Raw genomic sequence first — 13,684 nt, forward strand, 5'->3', positions numbered from 1 at the left:
AATTAATTAAAGATCCATTGACAACTAAAAAAAAAATCTACTGATTGCATTCTACTGAACTTTAGTGCCATAATTCAAAGAGGGGCTGATGGTGGAGATTTCTGGCTGAGACTGACAGGCTGATGGAGGAAAATTACCTTAGCACAAACCTCACCACTGGGCACACACATTGGCAGTGCTTAAGGTCAAAAATAGACTTTGGATCTGCAACCTACTAAAAATATCTAGATTTGGGAAGGGGAGGAGACAGGGGGGCAGGAATGAAGGTGGAATGAGTGGACATTATTACTCTAGGTACATATATGACTGCACATATGGTGCTATACTACATCATGTATAGAGAAATGAAAAGTTGTGCTGTAATTATGTACAATTAAAAAAAAATCCAGATTTGTGTAGATAATGGTTTTACCGGATCACCAGTGGCATGTCTCAGCTTTCTGTCCCCAGGATCCACTAATCATTTACAGATTGTTGACAGATATTTGAACCAGGGGTCAAGGTGAACATTCCCAGTTGCACAACAAAAATGTATAAAGTTTCATCAATTGTGTGTGTATAAATTCTCTGCTATGGTAGACCACAGCAGGGGGAGTGTAGCAAAATGAAGGTGCTCACTGCCCTACTACTTTTGATCTCACTGCAATGTTCATGCGCTGTGAGTCCCACCGACTGCAATGCTGTTGAGCCTGAGGCTGAGAAAGCTGTAGACCTTATCAATAAATGGCGACGGAATGGCTATCTTTTCCAGTTGCTGCGGGTCGCTGATGCCCACTTGGACACAGTGGTGAGAAATCGTCCATGTCAGAGCTGAGCTGGGAGACCATGCTCCAGGGCAAATGAGATTCTAGCTCCTCAGCACAACAAATGGCTTCAGTCAGGGTCTTCTGTTTAGTTTCTGTGGCTGCTCTAGATTGTTTATTTTTCCTTCCAGCTCCACGATTATTATTGGAATAGATTAACTAGGGATCAATCTGTAAGCACTTAGAAGCACTATGCAAATGGCTTCGAGAGAAAAATCAGAATTAACTAGCAGGAATTGCCCTTGAGGAAAGAACAATCTTCTGATGCGCCAAGGCAAACTGGGTAACAAATAATGTATTCAGTGATCAAGTGCTGATTTGGAGCACTTTCAGTGAAAGGAGAGCTATTAAGATTGGGTGGGAGAAGACTTCAGTTGAATCTGAAGAATGGGTAGGATGTGAATAGGAAGAGGCCTGGAGAAAGGCATTTCAAGAGAATTCTAGGTACATCAAGGTGGGCAGGGAATCAAAAAAGGAGGCCCTAGGGAGTAATTGAATAGGCTGGGCGGGGTAAGGGGTGTGATCCAGAACTGCACGGGCTCTGGAGAGGCCAGAATTGAATGTGAAGCTGGAAGAGAGACTGAGCTTATCTTGAAGACGTTTAAACAAGACTTCACTTAGATTATATGCTGATTTGAAATGGATTTGATGGGTTGATAGAGATTATGGAAGGCTGATGAAGTTGTCCTTGCAAAATATAATAACCTATCTTCTCTTTGGTGGAGTGACTGAAATCAGAGAGTCAGGTCACGATGGACTACTACAGAGGATGAGCAGAGTAATATACCCTTTTTAAGGTGTTAGGAAAGTGCTGAAGAATGCAGAGAATAGAAATCCAGGAGTTTACCAATGTACTGATCATCAACAACAAGCAATTCATGATCAGCAAGTAATTTAATGATCATCAGTTCCATTTCAGGGTCTTTGCCACATGTGTGGGGCACAGAATGAATGGGCATGGTGCTACCTCTGAGTGGCAGTATGGATTTGTGGCAGTGGGGTGAAAAGGAGAACACAATGTGCCTGGAGAGATGTAAGAAAGTGACTGGAACATGAAGTAGGAAGCTATTTCATGTGTTCAGGAATGAAGAAATGATGGTCAGACCCAGGTAGTTGGAATTGAAGCAAGAAAATGAAAAATACACATGAGAACGTTTCAAAGAAAGACCATGGATGGCTTGATTTCTGTGTAGCCAAAGTAAAGCAAAGCCCATACACATTTTCTAAACTAGAGCCTACAGCAGTTAAGTAATTAATAGCTTCTGACAAAGACCAGGGAAGTTGAGAGAGGAAGCAGATCTGTAAGAGAAGTGAGTTTAAGTTGAAATCAAGGTCGGGGGGCTGGGGATGTGGCTCAAGCGGTATCGCGCTCGCCTGGCATGCGTGCGGCCCGGGTTCGATCCTCAGCACCACATACAAACAAAGATGTTGTGTCCGCCGAAAACTAAAAAATAAATATTAAAAATTCTCTCTCTCTCCCTCCCTCCCTCCCTCTCTCACTCTATCTTTAAAAAAAAAAATGAATAAAGGTATTGTGTCCAACTAAAAAAGAAATATTTAAAAAAAAAAAAAAAAAGAAATCAAGGTCAGAAGTCCAGATTCAGGAAGAGAGCTGGGTGACAGGACACCACCACCACAGCAGATTGCACATGGTGATATGGCGATCTCTACTTACCATTCTAGGCTTGTATTGTCAACACCTCCACCCACCCAACACTGCCCTACAGTGATGACTTTTTAAAGTTTGGGGGCAGAAGAAACCTTATAATGAGTTAAAAAGAACACTTGGAAATAACTATTTGAAGCCATTTATCCAAATAAATAGATCAAATGACACAGAGGTAGGACATCTGCAAAGACTCGGAGATAAGCAGGAATTCTGTTTAAGAAATAGATTGTTTTTATTTTAAAAACCTCCTGAGCTCCCTCATCCTACTCACCTGTTGCTTTCTTGGCATTCTTCAGGGATCTGCGACTGTCTATTATTTAGTCTTGGATGTAAAAGAATCTGACTGTTGGGTCCTGTCCAGGAACCAGGAAGACTGTATACCAGCTCATTTTAGAAGGCCGTCTGATATAGTAAGTATACAGGGTACCATTCTCCTCTTAATCCTTCTTACCTCCTATCAGCTTACACAGGGAAACCATATGTTTGGTCTAACCTGGAAAAGAGTAAGAGCAGTTTATGCCTTGAGACTCATGAAGATTGTGTTTACCTTGAGTGACACCCTGTGAAGAGCCCTTCATGGGAACCCAGGGAAAGATAACTCAACAAGGCTTGTGATTCCTTGGGATAGTATGATCAGCTGTGAGTCCCTAGGAAAAAATCACCTAACATTCCTAGACTTCAGTCTCTTCAACTGTAAAAATAAGAGGAGAGTCCTGAAATAGATAGACTCAAAATCCTTTCCAAGCCTCACAATCTACGGTCCATGAAGCTATGAACTTGTAAGTGTATCCCATCAAAATTGGTCTCATTACCAGGAATGGCCAAAGGGCTTAGTTACATTGAGGAAGGGGTTCTTGCTGTGCACATTGGAGGTGGGTACTGACATGCCAGAATCTCTGTCACAGGTGTAAAACACAAAAATGAATAAGCACAGATAAAACTTTCATTTCCAAAAAATGAGAGGTTTACGCATTAGTGCTTTTTCCTTCAGAAATGTTTGAGATAGGGTCATAATCCATTTAAACAGTTTTTCCTTCATTCTCCTAAGGGTTTTGGGTTCTGATAGTATGCAGCACACAGGAGCAAGGTAAGAAAATGCAGGGTTTGAGACAGGCTTTGATGAAGGAAACCCCAAATACAATTTTCTGAGTGTGTGGTGCTGAGGATGGAAGCCAGGGCTTTTGTGTGTGTACAAATACAGTTTAAATGGATAGCAGGAGTATGTGGCATTCCCTTCATATTCCCTCATAAAGGAGGATGGTATGCAATGAGTCAAAAGCCACTTTTTTTCAATATTTATTTTTTAGATTTAGATGGACACAATATCTTTATTTTATTTTTTATGTGGTGCTGAGGATTGAACCCAGTGCCTCATGCATGCTAGGTGAGCCCTCTACCACTGATCTGCAATCCCAGCCCAAAACTCTTTTCTTTTTACAGGTGATTGGGCAATGTAAGGTAATAGTTACAAGATATTCAAATGAATCTCAGGACCTCCGAATGAATGACTTTAACTGCACCACCAGTTCTGGTATGTTAATCTGTTAAATTGCTAAATAAATTCCCGATTAATACAGAACTCAGTCATAGAGTGGTATTTATCATATTAATACCATGATGTACATCAGAAAGGATCCCTGTTCTCATGGTCTTCATTATTATTCATTCTACTGAGAATAGAAGGAGGACAGTTTTCCCCTGTTACTGATACATCTTCCTTTAAAAAAAAAAAATCAATACAAGAAAATAGAGCTTTCCAAAGTGCCATATAGCAACATTGTGTAGACATAGGCTCTGGGGTCAGACTTGCTTGTGTTAGAATCCCAGTCTCATAATTTACTAGTTCTGTGGTTTTGAGGCCAAGTTATTTAATCTAAGATTTTTCTCATTTTAAAATAGAGATAATAGTAGTAGTAGCTGTTAGGATTCTTGTTAGAATCAAATAAAATGGTCTATATAATATGCTTTGCGGAACATTTACCACTCATAAGTATTGGCTTCATATTTAAAAGTTATATATTACTCTATAGTTTACAAAGTGATTGTTTATAAATAATATCATTCACCCTCACCCAAGGCTATGAAATAAAGATTGTGTTGCTTTCTATTTTAGAGATAAAATAATTTAGGCAGAAGTTCAATGACATGGCCTTGGGCACATGGTCACGATGTGATGAAGGCATGACTGTATCAACAACCATGGTGACTCTAAAGTCCATGCTTTTTATATTTGCTTTTTCAAAAAGAATTATTACAGAATGCCTTTAAACATGCTAAATCTCAACCTGGTTCAATATAGGCCACAGTGGAGCAACTTCTACAGGAGGTTGCCTTAAAGAAAGATTGAGCTATATCTTCTCTCTCTGGACCAAACTTTATGTTAAGGAGGCCTCTTTCCTCCTTGGCAAAGACAGGAAGAATTTATTAAAATATTTGCATTTTATGAATGCTAGGGCATCAGAACAGTGGTCACAATAGGAACCTGAGTGTTAGAACAAATGGAAAGAAAGACTAATGGTTTAGCTCAGCTGCTGACTGGCTGATTGATCAACAAGCTACTTAGTTTCTCCAACCCTGGATTTGCCCATGTTTTAGATGCAAGTTCCTGTTACTCTTACCACCATGCTTTTATGTACCACATGGAGTCTAAACATTTGCATCCTATTTCCCACTTGTAATTACAATATTGCCGTCGTCTTCTTTCTTTAGTGTCTTCAGCACTGAGCAATAACAAAGACAGTCCTGTAATCCTGGATTTCTTTGAGGACACGGAGCAGTACAGAAAAGAAGCTGACAAAGCCCTTGACAAGTACAAAAGCGAGAACAGTGATTTTGCCTCTTTCAGAGTGGACCGAGTAGAGAGAGTTGCGAGAGGGGTGAGTCACCACTAATGTCTAGCTAGAGTGTGAGGACCCAGGCATCAACCTGGCAGGCAAGAACTGTTGACAACCCTCTCCACTTGCCCCAAGTGACCAGCTGCCTTTGAAACTGTGGCAGCCTTTTGGCTATAATAGATAGTGGATAACAAAGAACTGCTCTTCTGCAAGGGTTTTATTTGTTTGGAGAGGCAGAAAGGGAGGGTAGACATCTGAAAGAGAGAAGGGAAAATCCAAAAAGGAAAGAGGGAAGGACAAGAGCATATTAGGGTTAAGTGAATTATTCAATCATTGAATTTTAATTTTCTTATATTATGGTAGAAACTGTTTAAATGGATTATGACCCTATCCCAAACATTTCTGAAGGAAAAAGGACTAAGATATCTTGGTGTGTTAACCTCTCAGTTTTTGAAAACAAAATTTTTTTATCTGTGCTTATATGGTTATATTATGAGGCTTCGGGAAATAATCTCATGACATTTGGTGTGTCTAGAGAACTAGATAATTACCTGCCTCACAGTCCAAGGACTCAAGTGCCTTCCAACCAGAGTTGCCTTGAGGAGCAGCTGGTTGATATTTGCTGTATATTTCAAAAATGTAAAATTAAATGGATCACGGTACATACCAACAATGGAATGCATTTAATACAATTTCCAAAAATAATGTGTTGGACCCAGAGGCACTGGAAAGAGTTCAAGACATATTACTAAGACAAGCAGGTTACAGAGCAATACTCAGCATATGAACCCACTGAAGTTAAATACTTAGGTCGCCATGGATATGTGGCAAAAGGCTAGAAGGAGAAATACATCAAGTAGACCGTGGTGCTCACTCTGAGAAGGAGAGGCTAGGGTGCAGCAAGAGTGATTTTTCACACCATGCTTATCATGTCTGCATATTTGAACCCTTACAGTGAAATTGTGTTCACTCTATCACTTATGTGATACTTTTTCCCCCCTGTGCTATGGATGAAACCCAGAGCCTGGTGAGTGTAGGCAAAACCACTGAGCTACATCCCCAAACCTTGTTAAATTTATTTTATTTTGAGATAGGGCTTCACTAAGTGGCCTAGGCTGGCCTTAAACTTGGTGAGCCTCCTGCCTTAGTCTTCTGAGCAACTGGGGTTACAAGCATGCACCACTTTGCCCAGCTTTTGTGATACATTTTTAAAAGGCAAAAACCATAAGAAATCGTATATGTATTTTGTGAACCCATGAGGGTCTCCTTCCGTCTTCCGTGCATTTCCCCTTCTCCCTCCCTTTCCCTCCCTCCTCTTTTCCTTATTTTGTGGTAATCTTCTTCTCATGCTCTTCCTTCCTACTCTGTTTTGAGTCACCTCCCTTATATCAGCGAAGACATTCAGCATTTGTTTTTTAGGGATTGGCTAACTTCACTTAGCATAATTTGCTCTAGTGCCATCCATTTCCCTGCAAGAGAATTCATACCCTATTTGAATCAAATGTATGATATGTCAAGATCATTGTATTGTCTTGAACAACTAATAAAAAAAAGTATAACCAAAATAATTAAAGATTAGTTAGAAACCAAAAAAAAAAAAAAAAGCCCATAAGAAAAATATCACTTATTGGTGATTTAAGCATTCTAGTGTTTTACAATACATTGGATAGTTACTGTTCTCTTTTTCTACTTTTTCTTTTCCTGAAACTATGTTGTTCCTATCTGTTCTAGAGAGGAGGGGAAAGAACCAAATACTATCTGGACTTCTCTGTGAGGAACTGCTCCACACAACATTTCCCCAGACCCCCTAAAGTGAGTGAGTATAACAAATGTCTGTGAAATGCTAAGTGTCATCTAGAGAGTTCTTGCTCCCTGACAGGCACTCTTCTAAGTGCTTTATACATTAACTTATTAACACACCACCCTATGGGGTAGAAACTCTTTGTCCCTGATTTGTAGATGGGGAAACAGAGGCATGGAAAAGTTAAACAAATCATGAGAAAATGCCTTTATAATATACATGATATATAACTAAACCTAAAACAGGTTTTTAACATGTTAAAATTAAAAGTTTAACTAAAACTAATAACCAGCTTGTATTAAGACCCCCCTACGATGTGCTTTCACTCATTCCAACACCCACAGGGATTGCATTTGACAAGTAAGGAGGTAACAGGTTCAACAAAGGAAGGGTCTTGCCAATGTTCACAACCCAGCTGAGACTATAGTCCAGTTCTTCTTATGCTCAGTCCAGTAGGATTTTTTCCTAATTATTTACAAATTAATCTGATATCTACTAGAGAATCTTATTAATGATACCTGACATTTGCTTGGTGACTCACAGTTTATAAAACACCCCTGCATATATTATTGTCTTGTGGGAACTTTGTGATAACCTACTGAGGAGAAGCAAATGCCTGCCTCCATTTCTTTGGGGCAAGTGGGCCTAGAATTTCAATCACTTACCTAAGGCACTTGGCTAGAAAGTGCACACAAGACTTTAATTCTAATTTCAAGTCCAGGATTTTGCTGAGGTTTAGTAACACATTCTCTCTCTGGCTGAAGAGAGGAAGCATTTGTTATTTCCTTTTCTGACTGCTCAAAATTTTGACCTGAATTAATTTTAGATTCCTGCTCAGTGGCTAGAAAAAAAAATGCTTCCCTCCTCTATCCAACAAACTCAGCTATCATTGTGTGGGTAATAAAAGACCAGTGCAGAACCAAGAGAGTTGGTAATTAGAAGTTGGTGATAATATTACCCTGATTTTCTAAATCCTCTCACCATGTGAGTAGATAGCATTGTACTTGTTTACAGTCTGAGTTTCAGAAAATGTGTGTAACCTGAGACTCACACAAGTAGAAAATGGTGAAGCCAGGATTAGCACAGACCTCACTCCAAAACCATACTCAGAGCCTCAATACTTAATAGCTTAGTTTTTGTTTGTTTGTTTGTTTTCTAGAGAAGAATTGTCAACTTGTTTGTCTAGCTTTGATGGCTGAGCTTAGGTGACTTTGGAGCATCGGGCTAGTCAGTTCAGCCCTCATACTTAGGATGGGGCCAGCAGACTCTTTACCTTGACAGGGTCCTTGCAAACCTGTCTTTATACTGGCTCCCTCCTTTCTAACACTTTCAAGGGACCAGTTAAAGTCATACAAATTTATCTTCTAAACCATTCCTCATTTTCTCTAGGCACTGACAACTCAGATCTTCAGGGCAGAAGTGTTGGCCTAAAGGAAAAGCAGTAATGACATGAGCAATCGCCACACACATGGGGAAGCCCCCAGTGTTTGTGACTGCTCACGGGAGAGAAGTTGCAATGAAATCCTTTGCAACCTGTACCTTCCCCAAGGGTTGACTGGGAAAGATTGCTAAGTAACTGGTGGAGATGTCTGATAATATCATTACCCTGATTTTTCTAAAGCTCTTCTTCCTTTCCAGTTCATAAGTCTGGGTGGGAACCCTCATACCCCTTGAAGACACACACACCCACTACAGACTTCTTTCTCTTTTGTAGGTTTTTGGATTCTGCAGAGCAGATTTGTCCTATAATATAGAAGCCTCTGACTTGGAAGCCCCAGAAGACCTTGAAGTAATTTGTGAAGTCTTTAACTTTGAGGTGGGTTGTCAGAGTACACTTTGTTATGAACAGTGCCGGATTAAATATTTTCACACACACAGTGTAATTGGTTCTTAGAGTTGTGTGTGTGTGTGTGTGTGTGAGAGAGAGAGAGAGAGAGAGAGAGAGAGATTTGGAGAGAATAGAATAGGCCCCTAGGAAAGGGAGTAAAATTTTTGGCATGACACCAAAAAAGTATAAATTTTTTCTCAAGTATAGGGCAAGGGCAAGATTTGGCAGAAAAGTACAATGACCAATTCAATCAACCTTAAGTGAATTTGAAAATGGTCCTTATGGTTAGAACTTCCAGTGCTGAGACTTCATAATTCTTAGCTTTTATTATTAGATGTTGAACCTAAGAGGAATTAATTGGTCTCAAATTTATCATGTAAAGGTTTATAAGATTAAAAATGATATTTTATAACCATCCCAGAAACCTTTATGCTTTTTCTGAGTGAGCACAAAGATGTTCTTCATAGTAATTTTTATATTAGCAAAAATAAATAAATAAAAATTAAAAAGAAAAGAAGGAAGAAGAGGAAAAAGGAAAGGTAGGTTTGTCACCAAGAATACAGCTCCATAGACTTTTTAGAAAGTTAAAGTCTGGACGAGGAGGAAAGTAAAGAGGCAGGTGTCCATCCTGTAGGAGTAAGGATTTTATATCAAGTCTCAGAACTCTGTTGAGAGTCTAAGTTTTAAGACACTAGTTTTCCAAAGGCTGGTCTACAAATGGGTGCCATTCCTTAATGTAGTTTCACCAATATGTTAAAGTAAGAAAGCTTATGTATAATTTAAAAATTTTTCATAATACAACATATATTCCATCCAAAAATTATTCTTTACTCTATGGTTATTTTCTGACTCTTGTTGTCAAGATATCATTCCTTTTGTGAAATAATAATGGTGTTAGTGGGCAGTTTTTGTTTGCATTTTAAATGTTGATTTGGCTAGATAAAAATTGGACACCCTTTTTTAGTATCTGACTTTTTAAATTGATTTGTGAAGTCCAAAAGTTTGGAAGCCATTGCCCTAAGTCAAGCTAAACATCAAATTTCTCCTTTTGCGTTACATGATAACACACACTTTTCTGTACTTTTACCAGGAACATAGAAACATCAGTGATGTGAGACCCCATTGGGGCCCTCCCCACCACTTTGATGGGCATGGACATTCTCATCATCATCCTCAGAAGCCACATAAATTCGGATTCCGACCTCTCCCAGAAGGAAAAGATAACTCTGACAGACCACCACTTCAAGAAGGAGATTTTCCACCATTTTTGCCACCTCCAGGATCAAGATGTCATCACCCTCTTTTTGGCACCAATGAGACCCAAAGACACCCTTATAATCATAGTTTCAGTGATCAGCATCACCATGGACCCCATTCCCATGAACACGGTCCCCATGGCCATGGGCCCCATAAACATGATCCCCATGGGCACGGTCCTCATGGACAGGGACCCCATGGACATGGGCCTCATGGACACGGTCCTCATGGACATGGACCCCATGGACAAGGGCCTCATGGACATGGTCCTCATGGACATGGACCCCATGGACATGGGCCTCATGGACATGGTCCCAATGGACATGGACCCCATGGACACGGTCCCCATGGACATGGTCCCCGTGGCCATGATTTCGATGACTATGGACCCTGTGATCCACCTTCCCTTGGCCAAGGTCCCCCAGATCACCATCACCGTGGCCATGGCCCACCACATAGGCACCCAGGAAAAAGAGGCCCAGGTAAAGGACACTTTCCTTTCCATCCGAGACAAATTGGATCCATTGTTCGACTCCCTCCACTAAACATAAATGAAGTTCTTCCTCTTCCTGAAGCCAATTTCCCCAACTTCTCATTGCCAAACTGCAATAATCGCCTAAACACGAAGATTCAGCCCTTTCCTCCATCAGCCTCTGAATTGTGTCCAGGGACGTTCAAGAGTGAGTTTCCATACCTTTCCAAGTTTTTTGCATATCCATCTCCAAAATAAAATTTGATTCTTTGATGGGCATCCTCAGAAGCCACATAAACTTGGATTCTGACAGAAGTAAATCATATTCTAAATTAGAGCCATCTGTGAAATTGCAGTTGTTTTAATCATACTTTTATACTCAGGATAGGGCAATATGTGGGTGTGGAAGGAAATGGTACAAGAAGAGACAAATAGATGGAAAGGTGAGGAAAGATTTCATGCTACAAATCAGAAGTTAATTAGGTCACTGGCCACTGTATTGCTTGCAGTAAATTTCTAATTCTCAGAGTTTCCTTCTTTCTTGGATTGAACTTCTCTAACTCTAGATTGTCCATTACTGCTTGTGCTATGTTTAAGCATACCAAAAACATATGTATTATTACTTAAAGGATTATTATGAAAGTGACCCAAATTGTCTCCTAGTGGTTATTTCTATTTGTCTAAATTTCCTCTTGGAAAAATACTATCTAAGTTCAACTAAGAAGCAAATAAAGTCCCAGCTATAAATTGCAAAGGAAGTTGCATGCATGAGTCAAGACCCTAAGTTCACATGCACAATAAATATCACTTTATTTTCAGAATCAATTAATTTCTACTTCAGGTCCATCCTCCTGGACTAATGGGAAACTCAATCCCAGTCCTTCCTGGCATTTTTGCTCTGCCCCGTTATTCCCCACACAAAGTTGGTTGTGGCTCGGTTCTAGAGTCTCACATAGTGCCAGGATGTTTGGGTGGGCACAAGTAGGTCTGATTCTTGATCATTGGCTCAAGATCAAGAATCCTGAGGCCCCGCTGCTGTTCACATTGCTCTCTAAGGCCAGTTAGTCTGCTGCTTTCTGTATGGAACTAGAAATATAGGCGTCTTTGTAACACCACCAATGGACATAACTACTGAGACACACCATGTGGCCATTCTCTTCCAGGCCTCTTTACCGCCTTTCAGTCTGCATTCTGGAAGCAGAGCAGCATTCTTTGGCTCAGGACCCCCAAATACCACTGCCCTTCTCATCTCTTCTTCCCAGGCTAGGGACTCTTCTTCTAGTCTCACATAAGCTCACTATTCATTTTTGGTGTTTTCCCTACATTCTAATCCTCTTTCTTTTTTCTTCTTTCCAAATCAGAACTCAAGAAATTAGAAACAGGTTGATAAGAATTCAGGTTCTCTCTACCTTCCAGCCACAATGATGATTGATGATCTAAATATCTAATAACCAACATGACACAAGAACAGACCAATCAGACCAGACACAACAACCAATAAGAACAATTCCCAGCCATAAACAACCAGTGTGGCCATACTGGTGGGGACCAGCTGAACGTTGGCTTACAGAATCTCATTCTTTCAAGGCGGCATGAACATAGGATGAGCTGCTTGAATTAGGTCTTGAGAAAGGTGAAACCCAGGGATTTCAGGTCAACAGCTCAAAATGTTTTCTCCCACAGAATCATTTATTTTATAACTTCTAAGGTACTTGCACAAATATTGCTTGAGTTAATGAAAATGTTACCTGGAAAACATAGGAATCAAAAAGCTCTCAATTCATTTTAATTAAATTCATTTGTCCTATGCAAACAGTTGCCGCAGGCAAATAGTGCTGCAAAAAAATTATTTCTATCCCAGGGAGCATATATACTACTAGAGGTTTTAGACAACACGCCACAGACTGTTGCTTTTCTAGATTTTTTATGTCACAATGGCTAAAATGGATATGTTTGTTTGCAACTATGCTATCTACATTCAAAACTGATATTAACAGAGGCAATGTTGCTGACTCCTCAAATGCCTAAAGTCTGAGCTCCTCACCCTTCTCTAGAAAAATCCTACTTTCAAACATCACCCTTCTCTTTGTAGCACCCTACCATTCTTTAAGACTTAAAGACTAGAAATATTTGTTGATTCTTTCCTTTTCTTTATCCCCAGTAAATTCTATGTCAGTACAGATTTTGCCGATTTTATTCACTAAAGTGCCTAGCACATACTGGAGTTTCATAAATGTTTGTTTAATGAATTGATATGATATAGTAAACATTTATTATAAATTTAGAGATTTTTCATTTTTATTTTTAAAAATTTTTAGACATTATAATTATACATAGTATTTGGGTTCATTTTGTCAAAATAATACATGTGAGGAATATGATTTCAATCCCTATTCCCCTCCGCTTTACCTTCCCTCCTCATGCCCCCTGTTCTCTCTCCTTTCTTCTATTGATCTTCCTTTTTTTTTAAGAGAGAGTGAGAGAGAGAGAGAGAATTTTTAAATATTTATTATTTAGTTTTCGGCAGACACAACATCTTTGTTTGTATGTGGTGCTGAGGATCGAACCTGGGCCGCACGCATGCCAGGGGAGCGCGCTACCGCTTGAGCCACATCCCCAGCCCTTGATCTTCCTTTTATTCCTTTATTTTTGATTGGTATTTTATATTTGTGTATGTGTGTGTGTGTGTGTGTAAACTTATTTTGGTGCATTTATATGTGTGTGAACCAAGATATTATTTATTTCATTCCATGTTTCTACCCCTTTCTCTTCTTTCCTCCCTCCTGTTCTCCTTCTTCTACTCTACTGATCTTATATCTTTTCGATATTCAATCTCCTTTCCTGCCACTTCTTTCCCTTATTTTCCTCTACCTTCCACACATGAGAGAAAACATTCAGCTTTTGATTTTCTGAGTCTGTCTTATTTCACTTAACATGATTTTCAGAATTTCCATCCATTTACCACCAAGTACCTCCATGATGATCAGCCTCGAATGTTCCTTTCCAATTCATCCTGGACA

General features: G+C 39.6%; 1 protein-coding gene across 2 annotated transcripts; it reads left to right on the plus strand.

Annotated features, from left to right (window-relative positions):
• Positions 1-553: 553 nt before the first annotated feature.
• Positions 554-11,310, plus strand: Hrg (histidine rich glycoprotein). Of its 2 annotated transcripts, XM_015499965.2 has the most exons (7): positions 554-787; positions 2,769-2,882; positions 3,913-4,003; positions 5,182-5,348; positions 7,038-7,118; positions 8,822-8,923; positions 10,026-11,310. In XM_015499965.2, the coding sequence occupies exons 1-7, from the start codon at positions 605-607 to the stop codon at positions 10,920-10,922; spliced, it is 1,635 nt and encodes a 544-aa protein (XP_015355451.1). In that variant the 5' UTR covers positions 554-604; the 3' UTR covers positions 10,923-11,310. The 2 variants fall into 2 exon arrangements, with proteins under 2 accessions (XP_015355451.1, XP_048659997.1); XM_048804040.1 differs by lacking the exons at positions 3,913-4,003; positions 5,182-5,348 and having other exon boundaries at positions 557-787.
• The last annotated feature ends 2,374 nt before the right edge of the window (positions 11,311-13,684 follow it).

This window comes from Marmota marmota, unplaced genomic scaffold, assembly GCF_001458135.2.
Source record: "Marmota marmota marmota unplaced genomic scaffold, marMar, whole genome shotgun sequence".
NCBI lineage: Eukaryota > Metazoa > Chordata > Mammalia > Rodentia > Sciuridae > Marmota > Marmota marmota.

What these genes read in the sequence shown, in the direction of transcription:
- Hrg (XM_015499965.2), top strand. Translation starts at nt 605, where the DNA reads ATGAAGGTGCTCACTGCCCTACTACTTTTGATCTCACTGCAATGTTCA. An exon ending in TAGAGAGAGTTGCGAGAGGG is followed by an intron (nt 5,349 to 7,037) that starts GTGAGTCACCAC and finishes TATCTGTTCTAG; the next exon opens with AGAGGAGGGGAAAGAACCAA. An exon ending in ATTTCCCCAGACCCCCTAAA is followed by an intron (nt 7,119 to 8,821) that starts GTGAGTGAGTAT and finishes TCTCTTTTGTAG; the next exon opens with GTTTTTGGATTCTGCAGAGC.